Raw genomic sequence first — 23838 nt, 5'->3', positions numbered from 1 at the left:
CCGCCATGCCTCCTGTTTGGGCGCTCATGCCTCCTGTCTGTGCCCTCAATGCTCTTGTTGACTTCATTCCTCCAGTCTTTGCCCTCATGCCTCCTGTCTCTTCCCTCATCCTTGAAGCCTCATGTGTGGGCACTCAAGCCTGATGTTACTGCTGTCACTCATTGTCTATGCCGTCTATGAATCTTCTGTCTGCTCCCTCCTGCACCCCCCTCGTGTTTTAGTCCATGAGCTCCCTGACTGTTCCTCCTCCCTCGTCCTGACCTTGTGTTAACCAGCCCCCCCATGTGTGTCACCTGCCCCCCCACCCACCATGTGTGCATCTAGTGTCTCCTGTCTGCATGTCTCGGTACCAGGGTGCATTGGGACACATGGCACTGCTGCAGCAGGGAGCGGCGCCGCTGCACGTCTTAGGCGGACCTTGGCCCCCGAGCGGAGTGTGTGTGTGGGTAGAGCCTGGTACCAGCCAGGACAGCCATGGTCTCCCTTTAATGGTGCCGCTCCCAGTTGCCAATAATGCCCTCTCCGCATCTTCCTGGGGTCTGAGGTGGCGGCAGTGACTGCCCGCGCAGCTCCGAGATGACAATGACATCAGCGCTGTGCCAGCCCCTCCCGGGCTCCCAGATGCTCCCCTCCCATGTCTCTTCCACCACACTTGCTGCCTTTACCAATGTTTCAGCAGTCACCTTTGTTTGGGAACATTTTTGGATTTTGATTCTTTCGGTTTGGGCCTCCCACGTTCTATTTTATCTGTGGTATAAGTTTATGTTCATTTGTCCTGACCTTTGACCTATGTTTTTACCCTTTAGGCTCCGACCTTTAAATTTGACTTTGAACTTGTGCTTCTAACCAACCAATGCCATTTGCTTTCTGTTATCTGGTTCTGATTTGTGACAGGCGTCTGCGTTGTCCTAGTCGCGACCGCTGTGTGTGTGTGTGTGTGGATCTGTGTGTGTGTGGGGCTCTGTGTGTGTGTGGGGGGCTCTCTGTGTGTGTGGGGCTCTCTGTGTGTGTGGGGGGGGCTCTGTGTGTGTGTGTGTGGGGGGGGGGGGGCTCTGTGTGTGTGTGGGGGGCTCTGTGTGTGTGTGGGGGCTCTGTGTGTTTGTTGGGCTCTGTGTGTGTGTGAGGCTCGGTGTGTGTGTGGGGCTCGCTGTGTGTGTGTGGCTCACTGTGTGTGGCTCGCTGTGTGTGTGTGGCTCGCTGTGTGTGTGGCTCGCTGTGTGTGTGGCTCGCTGTGTGTGTGTGGCTCGCTGTGTGTGTGTGGCTCGCTGTGTGTGTGTGGCTCGCTGTGTGTGTGTGGCTCACTGTGTGTGTGGGGCTCTGGCTGTGTGTGGGGCTCTGGGTGTGTGTGGGGCTCTGTGTGTGTGTGTGGGGCTCTGTGTGTGTGGGGGGATCTGTGTGTGTGGGGGGGGCTCTGTGTGTGTGTATGGGGCTCTGTGTGTGTGGGGCTCTGTGTGTGTGTGTGTGGGGCTCTGTGTGTGTGGGGCTCTGTGTGTGTGTGGGGGGGCTCTGTGTGTATGTGTGTGGGGCTCTGTGTGTGTGTGGGGCTCGCTGTGTGTGTGTGTGTGGGGGGCTCTGTGTGTGTGTGTGTGGCTCTGTGTGTGTGTGTGGCTCTGTGTCCGCGAATACTCTCTACTACTCTCTATTGCTCACCTATTGCCATTGTAAATGACAATGGGCCAGATGTAGGTGGACATTTACCGACCGGTAACGGCCGATTTCGGCCGTTACCGACCGGTAAATGGGTTTTTGGTATGTAGGGGGCTACATTTACCGAATCGGTAAATTAACCGATTCAGTAATTTCGGGATGTAGGTGGGACTCTTCAGAGTCCCTAAGGGCTTACAGATTCTGTATTTTACCACCCAATCCAATTGGGTGGTAAAATACCGAATCCAGGTGTGCATGTACATGTGTGCATGCACCCTATGCCATGTGACAGACAGACATGCCCTTAGGGCATGTCTGTCTGCCACATGGCACACATGCCAGTATTTGGGGTGCTAGAGGGTGTCAAAGTGACACCCCCTGCACCCTTGCTGGAATCGGTATTTACCGAATTGGTAAATACCGATTCGGTAATGCCCATTGATTCCTATGGGCTTCAATGCCCATAGGAATCAATGGGCATTACCGAATCGGTATTTACCGATTCGGTAAATACCGATTGTTACAGAATCGGTAATTCAATTACCGATTCTACCTACATCTCCCCCTTCTATATTACCGATTCATAAATACCGAATCGGTAAAATTCGGTATTTATGAATCGGTAATATAGAATTACCTACATCTGGCCCAATACCATTTATTTATGTTTAAAAAAAAAAAATAATAAATAAAATGTCATGAGCAATGCCAATAGCTCTACCATTAATAATGCCGAGACCATTGCATTGTAAATGCTTGTTCAAAACTACATCGCCGCCACAGCCGCCAGGACAAGCGGTTCGCAGGGAGTCAGAGGCTGAGCTACAAGCCTCGTGACAATTGCGGTCAGCGGCTTGGCGATGCATAACCATATTGAGTATATTTAGTTAGCTGGTGACAGTAGAGCGACGTAAGGTTGCAGATTCTTGAATTGCATTTAGATTTTTGGTCAAATGAAACGTATTAATATTAATTTTTTTGTAAACGTAACTAAGGGCCCAATGTAGGTAAATTAGATTTACCGATTCATAAATACCGATTTTTACCGATTCGGTATTCATGAATCGGTAAATCTAATGTAGGTAATTTTCGGTAAAAAATACCAAATCGGTAGGATTCGGTATTTACCGATTCTGTAATTACAGAATCGGTATTTGTCATTGATTCCTATGGGCCTTGAAGCCCATAGGATTCAATGGCAAATACCGATTCGGTAATTACAGAATCGGTAAAATTACCGAATTGCCAAGGGGGACAGGGTGTCACTTTGACACCCTGTTGCACCCCTGTTTGTGGCTTGTGTGCCATGTGGCACACATTCATGCCCTAAGGGCAGCGATGTGCATGTACACAGGTATTCGTTATGTACCATGCAATAGTATTACATGATAAATAATGAATCGGTAAGGGCCTGTGGCACTGTTTTCAGTGCCACCTACATATTGATTTACTGATTCGGTAAATTTACAGAATCAGTATTTTACCGAATCGGTAACTTTACTGATTCGGTAAATATATCTATTCTGTAAATTTTAAGGCCCCTACATCTCCATTTGCAAATACCGGTCGGTAACGGCCGAAATCGGCCGTTAGCGACCAGTATTTGCCGAACTACATCTGGCCATAAATCTTTTAGTGACGTTTGGAGAATGTCAGTCCCTATTACAGAACCTCACACTGTGATTTATTTAAATTTCTGTCAGAAATAATAATATGGAGACAATTCACTGCACTCCAAGTGGCAAATCTGTGTTCTCTTTTCCTGTTGAATTGTTTTTGATTTTTCCCTTGAGCGCTTTCACGCTCACCGGGTTTTCCTCGTCCCTTTTCCCTGCCACATTTGAAACTAAAAGTACTTTAGTTACACTATAGAGTCTGCATTTCTTTTAAAAACATTGATATTTTTTTTAAACAAGAGTTTCATTTATGTCAAAATCTGATACTCATCACACGATCCTGGTGTTTTCTCTGCCTGCTGTTTGAGTTGTGTCACAAATGTTTGATTCACATAGAAAACAGTCCTGTTGTGCATCAGAAATATAAATCATGTCTCTTGAATATAATGGTCATAGTAACTTTCTTGAATGCCTTTGTTTTGTCAGAAAAAAAGTATGCCTGATTTGTAATTAAGTTAACATCCACATCATCTCATGTTGTTATGGCAATATAATAACCTCCAGCAAGATGTACTAAGATTGGGTTAGGAAAAACACTGCAAAATGCACAATGACTTTTTGTGAATCAATTTAGATTTTGAAACTGATCTATGTACTCATAAATTAGTTCACAAAATAATTAATAAGATAGGGTTGTAGAAAGACCTGCTTAATCAATATGAATTAGGCTGTTGGCAATTTGCAACCCTCTGATATTAGAATTGATAAGAATGGTGTCCTGTAAGGGACCCAGGTGATTGTATTTTTAGCAGCCAAAGTTCACAACTTTATAAAACAAAAGTGTTCAATTTTTTGAAAACTTCAGGGGAAGCAGGCAGTACCACTATCTATTCCCCCCCCAGGCTGCAATTCTGATTCGCAAAAGGGGAAGGGGTCCAAAGGGGCCATCGTCTTCCCGTTTGAGAACCAGATACCAACCTGACTTGGGTGTCTATAACTGATCAATGGTGCACAGCCAGACTTCCAGTCATAAACCATTTATGCATATCATACTGACTGGCAATTTGGAAGGAAAACCCCTTTCTTGCTCCTTCCAAATTACAGTTCAGCATGGGTTGTGAACCCCATTTTGTGATTCAGAAAATCGTTTCAGAATTGAAAAATTAGGTTAGTACATAAAAAAGAGGGATTTTGTAGTCGCAAACCCTGTGAATTTACAAATTACAGGCTTTAAGATGGCACAATGAATATGGCCCCTCATTCGGTAATGCACTACTTATTTATGATCATAAATTCTGAATTCTCGCTGGGTTTTAATTAGCAATGGTCGGAATATTTAAATCAAGTAGAATATTGGTTGTTTCTACAACGGATTCCTCCAATAGCTCTTGTACCCTACCCTTAACTGTTGCATCTGTGTTAATTAGCTCCTGCTAGGATGGATTTTGCTCTATGGAAGACCTCATGTTATTAATTATTCACAAATGTATGGCAAGAAGTAGTACAAAAGAGAGCAGGACAAGGGTCATCCCTCAGCCATTAGTTGCATGTATTTTTCATGGTTTGCCTTTGCTTGATGTCCTGTTAATTAAGGCCATGAGATTTCAAGGATGGTTACAAATTCCCATTTGTTTCTCATTGGGCTTTGATGATAGGGCATGAAGTAACCAATCAGACGGTAGATGAGACCTTTAGCTTATACCTGAGACCCATTGTGTGTTCGTTGCTGACATGACAACATTTTAATTTCTGATGATAATTGCATTTTTATTTAGGAAATCGTCCATTTTAGAAGCTTTACGTTGTCTTAAAGACAAATGGCATTCACTAATTACCCTGGCACGTTGATTTGTTTCCTGATAGCCTTCTGCTGGATTTGTGTCTTGTTTGTTCCCACCGTATGTGAGCACATTATTAGCTGGAAGCGAGTTCACTCTATTGATTCATGATATCCACAATGTTGTATATTGAGAAACTAAAAGAATAATCCCGACATACAGTCCTCTACGTGTGAGTGAGCAAGGCAATTACAAGAACCTTGGGGAACAATGAGTTAATGAAATGCCCATGATAAAGGGGGAAGAGTGCCAAGAGGAGCTTATGACACCACAATATTTGGCAATCGGTTTGCTGTTTGCCTCACCCATTTTAAATAATTGCACTGCACAGATTGCACCTAGAAGAGATGCTGCACAGTGGGTTGTGGCAATACCCCAAGGTTCTAAAAAGTCCTGCCTGGAAAATGGGGGTTCTTGCATATTATATGGAACAATTGAGTAATTGAGTACTTTTGGGATGGAGTTTAGATGTCCAGTTTGCCTATGTGGGATAGTGTATGGACCCAAACACATCATTCTGAAATTGGTAGAACAAGGACCAAGGACTTTTGGTCTCAGTTCAACGTAAGCCCAAAACTTAAGTTTTACTGAGACAAAAGTCTAACTTTACTACTTGTAAATGCCCTTTGTGAATATCGAAAGTCGTAAAGTTAGACTTTCATCTCAGTTTACCTTTGTGAATCAGGCCCCATGTTTGTGGCGAATCATTCAGAATCCCCTTTTACGATTGACTCACACTTGTTTTGTCTAACATGTTTCTAGAAATATTTCTCAACCAAAATCAGTATGCTGTATCATGTGATTCAGAAGGTTTGCAAACCAGCCCTCCATAACACACTGTGCTAACTTAACTCTTGAAAGACATCTATGCACACATAGCTGACATACCCAATATAACTACTGATATGACCTGATAATTTCTGAACATATGACGTTACAATGCAAACAATTACAACACATGCTTTTACAACGCAGTTTTTACATCGCATGATTTTACAACGCATGCCATTACAACGCATGTTTTAAAAGTACCATTACAACGCATTCCATTACAACACATACCATTACAACGCAAAATACTTTTAGGGCTGCAGTAAGTTTTGGATAGTGTAGGGGTAAAAATTACTATTGCCACTCCAGTGAGTGCAACAGTAGGGTAAGTGTTGGGTAGCGTAGAGGTAAAAATTACTATTCCCACTCCAGTGAGTGCAACAGTAGTGAAAGTGTTGGATAGTGTAGGGGTAAAAATTCCTATTCCCATCTACCCCTAAAATGAAAAATCTCCATTACTTACCTTATAATGCTTTGTAATGGCATGCGTTGTAATGGCTTGCGTTGTAGTGACATGCGTTGTAATGGCATGCGTTGTAATGGCATGTGTTGTAATGGCATGCGATATAATGGCAGTTGTGTTGTAACAGTTGTCTTGTACAAGCAGTGCGATGTAATGACTGCGTTGTAATATATGTTTCCCATAATTCCTATGGCTGAATTGCGGCTCTGTAACTGGGAAACCTGAGTTTAGATTCAACACCCACCACCTAACAAACAAAGGCATGTTTGCGTTTTGAGTGTCAGGTTAAACATTTTAGTAGTGTTAGGTACTGGAGAATAAAATGATACATGTGTTTGCTACCAAAACGCTAAGCTGAGAATCCATGTTTTTTTCAAGTAGAAGCTTGTAAATGACATTTTAGTTTGAACCCTGTTTTTATTAACTCCTGTAATTACAGATTTTCACACCTCCACTCAACAAATCAACAGACACTTATCAAAGCAATCTCTGATCAAGTCACCCATCACTGTAACACTGTCCCAGTTGAATAATGTTCACTGGGAGAAGCCTACTTCCGGTGAAATGTCTTTCCTGTGACTGAGAAAGTGAGCAAAATCTCAGGGACAAAGACTGATGCAAATGCTTGGAATAAAACCATCAAAGTCAATGGAGACCTGACTTTTTTCTGTGGATCTGACAGAATGTAAAAAAACACATATTTGTACCTCTTATACATGGAGCTTTTGTGATGGTTTGGTGTTCTTTCAGAGCCCCAAACACTTTTAATCTCTAGAGGACTGTAATAATGTGTCAAGCTTACCAGATGAAGATGGACTCCCAGATCCAACATTTTCCTGGTTTGCCCTTCTCAGGTCTTTTGGCAGCAAAGTTGGATAGGACTGGGGTGCTGCAAAAAAGAAGCATCCAATTGTCTCAACTTGCTCTTTTGCTCTTAGGCCCTATCTGAATCCTTGTCTTGCCTCTGGATTTGCTCTCTCTATAAATGTTGAGACTTGCCACCTCTAGTAACATTTAAATAGTTTCAAAAATTAGGAAAAGACTTCAATTCATAAAATATAAGTCAACGTGACAGACTGATAGAGTTACGATGGGAAACACATTATATACAAGAAATATACGCCGCCCAAAAATTTGCAAAAGTAGGTTTTCATAATGATGTGTTTTCTAACTACACTGAGTTACGCCTAGATGATCTGGTTTTCCAGGTCAGTGACCATCCAAAAGAACAATATGTGCATCAAGTTGAACCATTGGACAGAGGTCGCCAGAGTTTTAGAACTCTATGCATTTAATGTTGAACCCGTTTTACATTGCTGAATATTATAAGTTCACAGTGCTCATTCACTCAGATTTAGTGATCATGGTCCCAACTGATAAGAAATGGTAGAAAATGGAGACATAAATTTGGCAAAATCACAAGGAATGAGCACCAAACTGACTAGAATACTGCATACTATGCCTCATTGTTGCCCAAAATACTAAACTGGGCATAACATCTCATAGCCAATGGGAGCTGTTAGAAATGGGATCACTAGTTGGCAGTGGTTTGTACCCTTTCCTAGTCAGGGTAAGGGAGTCACACAGCTAAAATAATCCCTGCTCACCTCCTTGGTATATCACACAGCAGTCAGGCTTATCTGAGAGGCAATGCGTAAAATATTGGTGTACGCACACACACACACACATTAACACAGTGAAAACACTACAAAAGGAATGCACTCCAGTTTAGAATAATTGCAAATATGTATCTGAATAAAACAACACCAAAACGACAAACATCCAACATACACAAGTCAAGATATCACGTTTAAAATGTTGAATACAACTGTAGTTCTTTAAAATCAATGGGTGCGCTTGACTAGGCCAAAGTACCTTAGATACGTTAAAAAGAGAGGCGCTGGGGAGGCGAAGTGTTGGATTAGCCAGTGTTGCGTCGGTTACTTACTAGTGCTGGGGAGGTGATGCGTTGGTTCTGTACTGCCAGGCAGAAGAGGTGAGGCATCGGTTCCCTACTGCCACAGGGGAGGTGAGGTGTCTTTCTCAGCATGATGGGTTGGTTCCTTAGTGCAGTGCAGTGTTGATGACAAAAGCGGCGCTCAGGAATGGTGCGCCAATGATGCATCGAAGTCAAGTCACGCGGTGTCGGTTTCAGGTGATCGAACCAGGCGCTGCATTGGAGTCAGAGGATCAGTAACAGAAAGCTGTGGCCTGCGTTGTAAGCCATGATTGGTGCATTGAGTGAGAACCACGCTCTGTTGCAGGCACCAGCAGTGCGTTGAGTTTTGCAATGAAGCGCCAATTCTGGATGACGTAGTGAACTAGAACTCACTTCAAAGGGCCCAGGAACTGGATTTGGCACCACTTGGCAAGACAGGACTCTCAGCAAGATTGCCCAGGTGCTAGTAGGTGAGACTTCCTAACAAGAGGCAAGCCAACTCAAGCGCTTGGAGAACCTCAGAAAGCAGGATGTGGAAATCAAAGCGCAGTCCTTTCACTTTCAGGACAGGAGCAGTCCATCCTGACAGCATCCAGCTCTTCTTCCTGGCAGAATGTCCTCAATTCAGACGTCTTCTGAGTTTAGGGTCGCAGAGGTCCAGTATTTACTCCTATTTTTGCCTTTGAAGTAGGCAAACTTCAAAGAAAAGTCTTTATAGTGCACAAGACCCTGCCTTTCCATGCCCTGGCTCCAGACAGATTACAGTGGGGCGGAGACTGCTTTGTGTAAGGACAGGCACGACCCTATTCAGGTGACAGTGACTCCTCCCACTACTCTAGCTCAGACACACCCATTAGCTGGGTGATGGGTCATCAGAATATGAAGGGCACACCTCAGCTCCTGTTGTGTGATTGTCCATAGTGAACGCACAAACAGCCCAACTGTCATCCTGACCCAAATATTTATTCTACAGACAGGCAGAGGCACATTACGTTTAAGCAAAAAAATGCCCACTTTCTAAAAGTTGCATTTTTAAACTTACCATTCAAAAACCAACTTCACCAAAAGATTTTTAAATTGTGAGTCCAGAGACCCCAAACTCCAAATCTCTATCTACTCCCAATGGGAAATTGTACTTAAAGGGTATTCCATGGCAATCCCCATGTTAACCCATGACAGGGCTAGGCCTTGCAATAGTTAAAAACACAATTAGCAGTATTTCATTATTAGGACATGTAAAACACACCAGTACATGTCCTACCTTTTCAATACAATGCACCATGCGCATGGGGCTGCCTGGGGCCACCTGGGGCCAACCTTAAGGGTGACTTACATGTAGTAAAAAGGAAGATTTGGGCCTGGCAAGTGGGTGCACATGCCAGTTCAAATTGGCAGTTTGAAACTGCACTCACAGACATTGCAATGGTAGGTCTGATCCATCTTTAAAGGGCTATTGAGTGGGTGGCACAATCAGCGCTGCAGGCCCACCAGGAGCATTTGATTTACTGACCCTGGGCACCCCTCGTGCACTATACTAGGGACTTACTGGCAAATCAAATATACCAACCATGGAAAAACCAATTACCATCATGGTTTAAACAGAAAGTACTTTCACTTCAGCCAGTGATGGCCGGTTCACGTAAGGTCAGTGAGGTGGGGGGTGAAGGGAGGAGGGGAGTCAACTGACAATGACGAGGGAAAAAAAGAAAACAACTTACTTTGCGCTCGTTGCAACTTCGACTTGCCAATGCGGCAAGCGCAAGGTAAGTGGTTTTCTTTTTTTACATTTTATTTTACCTGCACCGGCCGTCACTGACTTTAGCACTGATAAGCAGTGGTAAAGTGCCCAGAGTCCTAACACCGGCAAAAACGAAATTCAGGCCTGAGTCAAAACCCGGAGGTCAGAGCAAAACCACAGGGGAACCACTCCAAGACCTGGCAGGTCTAACAGAAGCAAAACAAACGTATGCCTTGGAGCTTTTCTAACTCATTTAGCTCCATTTAATAAATTACTACTTAATTGATTAACTTAACATTAACAGGTAGTGAGAGTTTTTAATGAGCTTTAATAGAGCACAACAACAAATATTCACAACATAGGATTTCGATAAAATACGCTATTCTGAACATATTTGTAAACATTTTTTTCAACTTGCCTGTATTTTGTAGCTGGTGAGGTCCACCGAAGATATACAAAAGGCCATAGAGTGTTAAACACAGGAGCATAAAAACTGTGATTTTATCAAGCAGATTCTTTATTAGTAGAGCCATCTTCAGAGAACTGGAATTATTGTAGCCTGCTCTTCCATCTGCACATCTGTTTCTGAGAAAATGAAGTAGAAAGAAAACCATGATTAGAATTTCAAAGTTTTTTTTTTTTAAGTTCCTTTGATGCAAGTGAATATATAAGACTTATAGGGCCTTATTTACTGTTAGGATGCCTGCCTAAGGCGCAGAAGGGAAACATGCTGTTTTGGCCCCTGATGTCAGCTCTATGGAGGGGAGAAAGAGGGCCCCCTGAACCTCCCAGAAACCCTTTGCAGCAGACGGGTTGCTGCCTGCACTTTGAAACACGGAGAGGCTTTGAAACAGCCGCTTTGTATTTCACTTGAATGCGCTCCCTTTAGTGCAGCACTAGTTTATGCTGCCCTGGGTGGCTGTGCATTGGCTATAATTCGGTCCACTTCCCTGGATGCGCACATTGCAACTATTTAAAGGTGAACCGTAGTGCCAACAGGGAAAGTGCTGAATATGTGATACAGCCCTTGGTGCATCCACCACATGTAATTTAAGCTGAGGAGCCAGGTTTAGGCATAGTAGGAGCCCCTCTCATTTATAGTGTATATCCGGCTGTACTATAAAATACTCTGCACAGTAGGAATTGGGTCCTGATGGAAATGTGACATGACTTATCCAGGAATCCACATGGAGCACTACGACTGGCAGAGCTTTCCATGTGAATATGTGGGATTTTCCTTGAATTTCAGAGGGCAGACACTGTGGGTAAGGGGTACCCTTAAAATCTTACACCCCAAAATATTCCTCAATATCACGCCCATTGGTGGGTAGATCAGGGACTATATGAAACTTCAATTTCATGAGGCAATGTGTACCAAGATAAGAAGCAAACCAGTGTATCAAAAATAAATTTAAATAAGCAACAACACACTCAATAAGCGAGCTCCAGGAGGAAATTAGAACATTTCCAAGAATTTATTACAAAGATTTGTAAGGTACAATAGAGATGGTTTAGAGTGCAGATGCATGAATTATTGCAATGAAGCTCTCAGTAATAGTGTACTCCAGAATGTATGGTAAAATATTCTAAGAACCAAATGAGCAGCAAAGTCAGTAAGAAATCATACAGCATGCCTAGTAGCATCGCACAGTCATCTGGCTCACCCCAGAGACCATGAGTTTATATAGGAAAGTGCAGATTAATCATGGTGTGAGCAAAATCTTACAATTTGAGCAAATCAGAACATTGAATTATAGAGCATCATACAGCCTAACCACCCTAGCACAATCCCACTAAATGAATATTGATTTAGCCCAATCAGTGCTAATGTCACCTGCAGATGTCAGTACAAACTAGTTACAAAACAACAGTGAGCCATTGTGAATGAATGGAATACTGCAGGCAGGCAAAATAACCTTGCACAAAAGATACATTACCGAGGCATGCTAGAGAGAACAGTGTGTTTCAGAAATAAACAAATATGACTTGCTTGAATAGGTGCAACAGAAATGATTGAACAATGAATAGGACTTGATGAGACATCCATTTTGAACAAGTTGGCCTTGGGGGGTCTAACTGAGGCCTAGTCAGCATAAGGCAAGAAAATCCACTTTAACAGGTCACATCAAAATTGTTTCAAAAGCAATAGCATAATAGAAGTATATACATGTACATTTAATTGCAGATTACAATTCTGCATGTTGCACAATTCTATTACTACACAAGAAAGTCTACAACACTCACATGTAGGTGCTCTGCTGCTGTCACAGAGGAGACCCAAACTGCCCATCAACGCTTCTCAAGACTGTGACATCCCGGAGATAGCTACCACAGCAACGCCCATGTCCACTGGGGACTGCAAGTCCCATAATTACCTGAGCCTGATTCACCTGTGGCTTATTTGGTCAGTGCTACTTCTGGTGCGCTGCAGTCATGTACGACAGGAGCAGTGTCTGTTGATCTGTCATCCTCACTGGGGTCAAGACCCTTTCTGCTGCCCTGCTGCTGTAACAGAGGAGACCCAAACTGCCCATCAACACTTCTGGAGACTGTGACATCCCGAGGATGGCTTCCGCGGGAGCACCCATGGCTTGGCTTTATTACTCCCTGGGTGAGTTGCATTGACTTTCTGAGCAGGAATTTTACCACCGGCTGGGCATATTACTCCAGGGACTTTTTGACATAGTTTGTGCATGCCTTATTTTTCTTTTTACAGGATTTATTTCCTTTTTAGGTCTCGGCCTGCGTAGGCTGCGCTTGCGCAGTCTTGTTGGGCGAGAAATTATGTCTTAGAGTAGGGAGGTCAACGAGCCAGCTCTTCTCCATTGGCTGGCTTCCTAAACGGCGGCCAGCTATTGGAGAAGAGCTCTGTCTATCTCTTTAAGCCCCGTCCGTTTCGGATTGAGGGGCATGTTTTTTGCTGTTTTCTCTATGTGACGTCATCCTTCACTCAACAAAAAACACGCCCCCAGTCTAAAAAGGATAATCACATATCCGCAGCTGCTGCCACCATTTTGCTAGTTCTCTTTCGCCACGTCTGATTTTCATTCCTTCCTACCATTTCTTGTTACTTTTGAGGCTTTCCCTGGCTGGCTTCCCCCGAGAACGAGCACAAACTGATCCCGCTCCCCAGGAAGCCGATTCTCGCAGAAGCGCGGCAGCCCCAGCTGAGCCGCGATGCAGCCTCCCCCCACAATCATCCCAGCGTTCTTGGCCCGTCGTTTCTGCCCTGCCGCGCTAAACCAGAGTAGTGCCGCCGCAACAACTAGAGTATCCTCGCTTTTCCAGACCCCCGATTTTCCGCACTCTCTCAGCATATTGAAAGGCACAGGTATGTGAAAGAGACCTGCCTCCGTCGTCCCCGAGGAGAGCTCACGACCGGAGCTAACTAACGGCTGCCAAGTTCACCCGTTCACCATTCAGCTCCTTTACACTTGTCCCGCCATTGCAATTTCCAAGCGGTGCTATCTGCACTTTTTCTTCCTAAAACACATGAATTCCTCAGCGAGTCCTTGCCAGTCATTGCAAAATCAGTTCACAGGACATGGAGGCGCAACAGCAAGTGGTAGCCTTCTGCTGAATCTTATTGCAGTACTATCTGTAAGCTGAACATTCACCCCCTGTCCGAAGAACAGATGACTAAGCTCTGCAGCCTCAGCTCTCGAAAGGGCTTCAGTCCACGAGTGAGCATTGCACAGGGCCAGAGAATCTAATGACAGTGGCACCAGCCAGATTACTGAGAACTGGCTATGTTCTCTAGCACTGGCGTTTGAATCCACATTCTCCTCACAGTGGAACCGCTGGTGTATATTGACAGAGCATAATTAACTTCAAGTTAATAGAGCAGCCTGGCTACCTCACTCCGGCCTTCCCAGCTCCAGCTGATTAACCCAGAGTGAGGTATTTACCACGTGTGGTAAATACCTCCTGTTCTGAATTATCAAATGGAGCATGGATTGTAATGTGCAGAATCTTTTTTACCACAGAATTTCACGTTTTGCCACTTTTCTCGGTCTTGCTTCACCGGAAAAAATTTGGCAAGCGTGACCTCGTGCAATCTGAGGCCGTCATTATGAGATCCCAGTTCTTGGTGCGATATTTATTGCTTCTGATCAAATCTGACGTGGCTGAGTTGGAATTTCAGTTACGATAAATACATATTGCTAGTTTTTGGGTAATAACTTGGACTTTGGAGCTTACTGCACCAAAATCTGCATGCTCCAGTAAATACAGAGCTTTTTCCTCCAATATACATCTGGAGTGTTGACCTGCTGATATTTATAATAAAACTCACAATTTTGATGTGCTCAACCGCAGTTACCACACATATCACAATAGGCCATGCCTCATGTTACTTGTAAGGAGTGCCCAATAGTGACTGGATTTGATGGAGACTGCAAATGGTATTTCTCTGATTTGGTAAGATGACGTGTCTGAAAAGAACATATTCCTCTGATGAGAGAAAAACTGAAGGAATAGGGTGTTTGAATTGGTGCAATCTAGGTGGGGTAGGGGGCTGAAAAAAAATGTTGGGTGAAAGGGGTAGATGAAGAGAGGTTGGACTCGAGGAACCCAGGAACCAGTGCAAAGAAGATCAGAAAATATCAGGCATAAGGGACTCCATGTGCTATATAAAAAGGTTATCTCATACGTTGAGAGACAGAAGAGTATTGTGGTGTGTTAAAGTAGCAGAAGCATAGGGCCCAGAAGCCGGCAGATAAATGTGGTTTCTATGTTTTGTGAAAGAGGACATGTGTGATGTAAGCAGGACCATTCACATTGTAAATAATGCTTTGGATCATGGCAACAAAATAAATACTATTGCATTGCATTATGGGATCGTCTGTAGTAGTTTTTCAAATTAGACCTTATAATTCATTTACAAGTCCAGCCTTTAGTATGCCAACATTCTTTTCCCCTATTGTTCAAGGTGAAAAAAATGAAAAACACTGTCAGTCAAAACAAGTTAGGAGCAAAAAAGTTTTTTTTGCTCTGTGTTCACAGTAAAATTCAATTTGCACTTTTGCTGTCTGACACTTTGGGCCTGATTCGCAAATGTAAACCTACACTTTTGTGTAAATTAACATTGTTTTTTTGGTACTCACAAACTAAAAGTTAATAGTAAGTCTATGGCTTTGTAGACTCTGCAGTTTGTCAATATCAAATAAACTGTGTGAAGCAGGCCCTTTGTTTTAATCTCATAAATGTTACCATAGTGGATTCTAGCCTAAATGATATTTCTATTAGTCATTTTTAGGTGTGTGTGTGTGTGTGTGGCTCTGTGTGTGTGGCTCTGTGTGTGTGTGTGTGTGGCTCTATGTGTGTGTGTGTGTGTGTGGCTCTGTGTGTGTGTGGCTCTCTGTGTGTGTGTGGCTCTGTGTGTGTGTGTGTGTGGCTCTGTGTCCGCTAAAACTCTCTACTACTCACCTATTGCCATTGTAAATGACAATACCATTTATTTATGTTTTAAAAAAACATAAAATGAAAGAAATGCCATTTGCAATGCCAATAGCTCTAACTTTAATAAAGCCGAGACCATTGCATTGTAAATGCTTGTTGGACTTACCACCTTGCTGTAATACTGGGTGGGGGGAGCGGAGGCTTAAAATCTCATGTATATGCAGCCCCTTTTTTATTTCCTTCCTTTTTCTCTTTAGAAACTTCTGTTTCCTAGTTGTGTACCGTGTCCTGTCACAGGCTTTTTTGTTTTTCACATGTTTATTTTCTGTGACTCTAATTTAGTGCTCACTTTACTCAGGTCCTCTTCTGGCCTGTGGTCCATGGGCCTATTGTTTTCATTAATATCAGGATAAGGAACACAAGGGACAAGCATCCCAGGCAAGTGCTTCTATCCTTGATTTCTTTCCAATGCAGTGGGGGCATTATCTGAGGTCATGTCCAACAAAGAAGAACAACTGATACAATCTCAGCAGGCCTCGAGGGGAGGGGGCACTCCTTACCTAGATCACACTGATCACATTTCCAAGAACAACGGTGGCCCTCCCTTGGCTCAGCTGCAGTCCCTAGACATCTCCTCCCCCAGCCACTCAAGTGCCGTACACCATGATCTGCTGAGCTCCCCTTCCCATACCCCAGCAGAGCCTCTGACCTACACAAAAGATCCCAGTACAGTTGTACATAGAAGGGTGGGGTGAACTGGAGCCAAATCTAAAGTCATCAATGGGCCACAGAAGCTCGATCAAAATCAGGCTATCAACAGAATGGAAAAGGGGCAAACCCAAAAGGATGGAGGGAACTTTTCTCTATCCACTATATCTACACATATGAAAGGCATGATCCTAGGGGACCTAGACGCCCTTGGTCAGAGGGTTCTTGAGTTAAAAGCCAAGGCAACTTGGAAAGGTGATTGAGGACATCTCCACACAGTTGATCTCCCCAGCACAGGAACGCATATCTTTGTCCACCTCTTCCGCGCCTTCTTCTATTCCCCCGCAGTACCCAGCACTATGGACCGTGCACAATCTTTCCTTACCACAATGGAGGTGGGACAAAGCCAGGAACCCAGTATAGTTTTGACCTCTTCTAAGATGTTTTCATCCTTCCTGCCTTCTCCAGCCCCTTGTTTATACAAATAATCACCAGGGCCCAAGGTCAACATTTATTGCGCTGCCCAGCCAAATCCCCTTGGTCCCTGGTTTTCAGAGCAAGTATACCCATCCAGTAGAAGGACCGACTGAGGGATTCACAGGTAAAGAAGTGGTTATTCAGATTCCCCCAGCTTGTACCCCTTATGTGGTTGTTCTTACTAATGTGCCTCCTCTTAAAAATATGGAATCTGAATCATACAGTCAACTTAAAAATACAGTGGTAGGTTGCTTGTCAAAAAGTCTTTACAACATAAACAGTCAGTGCTTACATGATGAAATCATCATGGTCAGGAAAACTGGCTGGATGGGGACATTACTAAATCTTGTGGAGAGGGATTGCTTTTTTATGAACTACGTCAATTCTTTCAGAGCGGGTGCTATTCTAAGGGAAGTCATGTTTATGCTTGCCGCCCCCATTGCTATCTCTTTCCTCCCTTTGTTTTTTTTTTATAAGGTCAAGATAGGTGAGGTTGGGTTCCAGAGGTAGATTTTACCTTATCCATTGACGCCATTTGCCCCTTGTTCGTCCTGTTTGCAGCTTCCCCTGTGCCATTTCACAATCGTACAGAGGCATTGAGTGTGTTAAATGCCCTAGACTAACTAGCCACAGGTGGCACTATTACATCTTTATTCAATGACTCCACGCACCTAGAGCAGTTAATAATTTTGAGCTGGGACATAGCTGGTGCCCAGGGTAAAATTAGGGACCCCGATTTGTGGTGACAATATATACAAGGTTTCAAAGGTGATATCTCAAGGAAAGCGACCGTTGTGGAATTTGGTCATACAGTATAGGCAGCAACTATATTCAATGATAAGTGCTGCATGAGTGGTTCGCTTCCATCAATCGTGTCAACGGCCTTTTTATCCACTTGAAATGTTGGGTCTCTTCAGGACCTATGATATTAGGGACATCTGACTTCAAAAATCGCTTTACTCATGTGCGTGATGTGCCAACCATGTGTTAAAGGGAGAGGGAAGTTACTCACAGTAAACCTATCCAGGTTCACTAGTGATGGCGAGTGAGCGATTGTTTTTTGAACACGAGTCAATTGTAGGTCTGTGTTGTTCATGGAAACATATCAATCAGTTGGGATAGAGCGCGCCAGGGGTACGGCACTGCTCTCGTGTGTAGCCAAGGAAAATGCCTTGTGCAAGTGCACGGATCGCGTTCTCAGCAGTGCGTCTCGGTCAGTCGACACGACTGATGGAATCGAACCACTCATGCAGCACTTATCATTGAATATAGTTGCTGTATATACTGTATGACCAAATTCCACAACGGTCGCTTTCCTTGAGATATCACCTTTGCAACCTTGTATATATTGTCACCACATGTCACTCAACTGTTTGGTTCATATAAACACTTGGGACACCCCGCACTGTAAGAAACTAGTTTTTATATAATATGTATGATATGTCTTTATGATTAATACAAACCTTATATGTTATATTTCTGGCTCTCTCTCTTTGACATCCCCTCAACCCTTACAAAATATTGCGATTTCGCTTTTTGTGACTAATGCATTCGATAGTATTACTCCACTGGAACCACTTTTTTTTCCTCAGAATATCAGGCACATGTAAAGCACACTGCTCAAGAAGACACATTAAACAATCTGGTCTCTCAATTTAACTTAGTTAATTTTCTTTCTAAACATGACTTGGAACAGCTAACAGCCATACCCACATTTAAAGATCATTGTGCCGGCTCCATTATTGATTACATTTCTGTCTCAATAGGGTTATTCCCTTATTTGTTGAGTTTTGCACCAGTCTGAAACCCTCATAGTGACCATAACCCCCTCTCTACCATTTTGTCCTTGAGGGAAAAAAACAGACTTACTGACTTTTACACAGCCCTCACTAAGCCTAATAATCAGGGCTGCAGGATCAAATGGGGGAACATCATTCCAGAGGAATTTAATACTCTCATGGGCCTATTATGCCAGGCTGACTTCGACATTTTGGAGGATGCCCTTAGACCCCCAAATTCGTATTGCCTTTGAGCGTATCGGAAGATATATTAGCAATGCCTTGCCAAACCGTGCAGATGGTTCGATACCCATTGTGTCAGAGCAAAAAGGGAGTTAGTGGCAACCCGAAAATGTATACCTTAGGACAGGACTGCCATTAAACATGCTAGAGCAGTTTTCAGAATTGTCTTGAAAACCGGAACCTGGAGTTTTAAGAAGGATTTGTGGGATCATCAGGTGTCTGCAAGCTCTCTGAATGATAGTTCCAAATTTTGGGCCATTCTGAACCAACGCCTTCTTCAAATATGTCCAGCTGTCGTATCAGGCATCGGTGGTCCTTGCCCAGGCTTGGGTTACTCACGTCTGAGGCCTTTCTTTACAACCTGACGGAGATAGAGCCTCTACCCCCTACCTACTCCCTCTTCTCCGACTGTTCTGTTCACTGGCAAGTTGGAGGAGGTGAGAAATGCTATCCACTCCTTGCCATTAGGTAAGGCCTGGGGGCAAATAGGGTCCCGGGAGACCTTCTGAAATCACTGGTGGATTTGTGGGCTCTGATTATTACTCACCATGTTAATGCTACTATTAGAAGTCCACTTCTGGCTGCATGAAAGAGCTCTGTCATTGTTTCAATATTCAAAAGAGGAGACAGTCAGTCAATCCACTTTATTCGATTAATTAAAATCATAAAAGTACAAAAAACAAACAACAGACAGACAATAATACAAACTATTGAGCATAATGTTTAAAATACATAGACAATATTACAGTTCATTTGGGCACAATATTTGTGAGCAGTATCAAAAAATAAAAACATCTTTTCTAAGTTGCCAAGATTTTTTTTTTTAAATTACAACAATCCTTAAAATCTTAATTAGGGTGTAATCAACCTCAGATTCCTTTTTTTCTTTAGCCTCGCAGCAGCTACAAGAAAAGATGCAATATTAAAAATATCACCTGGGTTACACAATGACTGTAAAAAAACTAGTGCTGGTCTAACCTGAGAAAACCCCCTTCCTTTCAGGATAGGAACTAGAAATCGTGTGCGGATATTGGAGTAGAAGTCACAGAACATCATAAAATGTAAAGTATCCTGGGATGAGAAATTATCCCATTGGCAAGGTTCTGCATCGTCAGGGTTACACCATCCCTGGTAATCCCCCTATGTGAAGTGAATCAAATTAAAGCGAAGCCTAGTTAGGAGCCAGCGATGGTAAGGCTTGTTTACCATCGACAGGTAAGGTTCCATATTAATGGTTGTTCTTAACAAGGAAGGAGCCCTAACTACAGGCTTACATAGCTCCTGCTCTTCTCGCCCCAGCATCAAAAAATTCTTAAAATTCAATTTTACCCACGCCACATCCTCCTTCCAGATCTTATCAGGGTCCTCATAAAGTTCTAGCCGTCCTATTTTGACTAACATATTTTTAACGTAGGACAGTCACCTAATTTTAAAAGATCTATCTAACTTCATGCAGTCCCGTTAAATCATATGATTCAGGGTTAAATCAAGGTTCAGCCAAGTTTGGAGCCAACAAAGCAACTGAGCTGTACTCATAATATCAGTAACGTAGCCTAGCCCTAATTCCTGATGTATGGCATACAATGGTGTGGATTGTGGTACAGACAGAAGACTCCTTAAAATTTTATTTTCAACTATCTGAATCCCAGCCTGATCTTTGTAACCCCATATAGAGGATCCATAGGCCGCAATGGCCAAACACTTTGCTCTATAAACCTTCAGAATAGCCTCTAGTGGTCCAGCCCCCAAACGCTGTGCAAACCTTAAAAGAGATAGAGAGGATCGTGTGACTGCATTCTTTTTAACTTTTTGTTGCAAATCCCAAGAAGGCCCATCATCAAAAAGGACCCCCAGATAAGTAAAAGAGGACACAGAGGAAACTTCCGCTCCATTACAATAGAAATATTTAGTTTAGTATGGGCGAGATTTGCGAATTCGCGGTCCGCAAATTCGTGCGAAATGGCAAAAACAAATCCGCGAGTTCGCGAATTTTCGAGCGAACTCGTGGATTTTTGTGCCATTTGCACAAATATGTGACCACGTGTGCCTGTAACTTTGCCAGCGCACCAAAAGGCGCCGAGGTCCCTTGAGTGAGCTGGCCATTATAGTGGGGACGGGCGGGAAGACGGTTCATACCGCTAGTGTGTGGTGGACGGGGCCAAACGGGCGGGGCTTCTATGCGAGTTCACATGCATCTTGTTTATAAAGGGTCAGAGACCGAGCAGAGCAGCAGATGAGGAGAAAGCAGCCTCCTGGTCACAGGAGCTACACGGGGATGGCGCTTGGGAAACTCGTGGATGCAACAATATGTTTGGCACAGGATCCCAGAATCCTTCAGATGTCCAAGATAGCTCTGCTGCGCTTGTTGGTACAAAGACATTGTGATCCTGCGCATTGGGTTCAGGCGCATGCCGCTGCTGCTGCTGGACAATGTCCCATCTCATACTAAACTGCCCCGTACAGGCATATGCTGGCGCTGGGTAGTAGGGTGCAGTGGCATGCGGGTGCTCCACGCCTGGTACATGCGCATACCGGTGCCAGGGGGACATGTGTTTATTGGTGCTGTGTAGCAAGTTATGACTTTACATTTTGACTGCACATAAGGTGGTACCCCTACACGGATCAGGAGCATGCAGGCACCAGACTTCATGGTGCAAGAGCATAATGGTGCTGTGCGGTACGGGTATATATGTACTGAGGGCAGGGGGGCATTTAGCACATTGTGTGCTCACACCCAGAGGGCTCCCAGGAAATTTAGCACAAATGATTTTCACACTGAGAGGGCTCCGGGGCATTCAGCAGCACGGGGGCTCACACCCACTGGGCCCCGGGGCAGTTCAGTAGCGCGCGGGCTCACAACCCCTGGGCAGTTCAGCAGCATAGGGGCTCACACCCACAGGGCTCCCGGGCAGTTTAGCAGCGCCACCCTCTGGTTCATCACTGCCACCCTCTGGTTTATCACTGCTACCCTCTAGTTCACCACTGCCACCCTCTGGTTCATCACTTCCACCCTCTGGTTCACCACTGCCACCCTCTGGTTCACCACTGTCACCCTCTGGTTCATCACTGTCACCCTCTGGTTCATCACTGCCACCCTCTGGTTCATCACAGCACCCTCTGGTTCACCACTGTCACCCTCTGGTTCATCACTGCCACCCTCTGGTTCATCACAGCACCCTCTGGTTCACCACTGCCACCCTCTGGTTCATCACTGCCACCCTCTGGTTCATCAATGTCACCCTCTGGTTCATCACTGCCACCCTCTGGTTCACCACTGCCACCCTCTGGTTCATCTCTGCCACCCTCTGGTTCATCACTGTCACCCTCTGGTTCATCACTGCCACCCTCTGGTTCACCACTGCCACCCTCTGGTTCATCACTGTCACCCTCTGGTTCATCACTGCCACCCTCTGGTTCACCACTGCCACCCTCTGGTTCACCACTGCCACCCTCTGGTTCATCACAGCACCCTCTTGTTCACCACTGCCACCCTCTAGTTCACCCCTGCCACCCTCTGGTTCACCCCTGCCACCCTCTGGTTCATCACTGCCACCCTCTGGTTCATCAATGCCACCCTCTGGTTCACCACTGCCACCCTCTGGTTCATCACAGCACCCTCTGGTTCACCACTGCCTCCCTCTGGTTCACCCCTGCCACCATCTGGTTCATCACTGCCACCCTCTGGTTCATCACTGCCACCCTTTTGTTCATAACTGCCACCCTCTGGTTCACCACTGCCACCCTCTGGTTCATCACTGTCACCCTCTGGTTCATCACTGCCACCCTCTGGTTCACCACTGCCACCCTCTGGTTTACCACTGCCACCCTCTGGTTCATCACAGCACCCTCTGGTTCACCACTGCCACCCTCTGGTTCACCCCTGCCACCCTCTGGTTCATCACTGCCACCCTCTGGTTCATCACTGCCACCCTCTGGTTCACCACTGCCACCCTTTGGTTCATCACAGCACCCTCTGGTTCACCACTGCCACCCTCTGGTTCACCCCTGCCACCATCTGGTTCATCACTGCCACCCTCTGGTTCATCACTGCCACCCTCTGGTTCACCCCTGCCACCCTCTGGCTCATCACTGCCACCCCCTGGTTCACCACTGCCATCCTCTGGTTCTTCACTGTCACCCTCTGGTTCACCACTGCCACCCTCTGGTTCACCACTGCCACCCTCTGGTTCACCACTGCCACCCTCTGGTTCATCACTGTCACCCTCTTGTTCATCACTGCCACCCTCTGGTTCACCACTGCGACCCTCTGGTTCATCACTGTCACCCTCTGGTTCATCACTGCCCCCCTCTGGTTCATCACGGCACCCTCTGGTTCATCACTGTCACCCTCTGGTTCATCACTGCCACCCTCTGGTTCACCACTGCCACCCTCTGGTTCATCAATGCCACCCTCTGGTTCACCACTGCCACCCTCTGGTTCATCACAGCACCCTCTGGTTCACCACTGCCTCCCTCTGGTTCACCCCTGCCACCATCTGGTTCATCACTGCCACCCTCTGGTTCATCACTGCCACCCTTTCGTTCATCACTGCCACCCTCTGGTTCACCACTGCCACCCTCTGGTTCATCACTGTCACCCTCTGGTTCATCACTGCCACCCTCTGGTTCACCACTGCCACCCTCTGGTTTACCACTGCCACCCTCTGGTTCATCACAGCACCCTCTGGTTCACCACTGCCACCCTCTGGTTCACCCCTGCCACCCTCTGGTTCATCACTGCCACCCTCTGGTTCATCACTGCCACCCTCTGGTTCACCACTGCCACCCTTTGGTTCATCACAGCACCCTCTGGTTCACCACTGCCACCCTCTGGTTCACCCCTGCCACCATCTGGTTCATCACTGCCACCCTCTGGTTCATCACTGCCACCCTCTGGTTCACCCCTGCCACCCTCTGGCTCATCACTGCCACCCCCTGGTTCACCACTGCCATCCTCTGGTTCTTCACTGTCACCCTCTGGTTCACCACTGCCACCCTCTGGTTCACCACTGCCACCCTCTGGTTCACCACTGCCACCCTCTGGTTCATCACTGTCACCCTCTTGTTCATCACTGCCACCCTCTGGTTCACCACTGCGACCCTCTGGTTCATCACTGTCACCCTCTGGTTCATCACTGCCCCCCTCTGGTTCATCACGGC

At 45.2% G+C, this 23838-nt stretch overlaps 1 protein-coding gene across 2 annotated transcripts in view; it reads right to left on the bottom strand.

Moving 5' to 3' along the window:
- The window catches only part of LOC144781015 (carbohydrate sulfotransferase 9-like), a 170359-nt gene that overhangs the window by 80921 nt on the left and 65600 nt on the right, over positions 1–23838 (bottom strand). The window contains exons 2-3 of one of the 2 annotated variants that reach the window (XM_078659622.1): positions 10491–10657; positions 7198–7284 (exon numbers count right to left, since the gene is read on the bottom strand). In XM_078659622.1, coding sequence (XP_078515748.1) covers positions 7198–7284; positions 10491–10605 — 202 coding nt within the window. In that variant the 5' untranslated portion in view covers positions 10606–10657. The remainder of the gene's footprint in view (positions 1–7197; positions 7285–10490; positions 10658–23838) is intronic. The other variant, XM_078659623.1, reaches the window with a different exon arrangement.

This window comes from Lissotriton helveticus, chromosome 9, assembly GCF_964261635.1.
Source record: "Lissotriton helveticus chromosome 9, aLisHel1.1, whole genome shotgun sequence".
Classification (NCBI taxonomy): Eukaryota; Metazoa; Chordata; class Amphibia; order Caudata; family Salamandridae; genus Lissotriton; species Lissotriton helveticus.
Note: the sequence above shows the minus strand (reverse complement) of the source record. Positions and strands in the feature narration are given on the sequence as shown.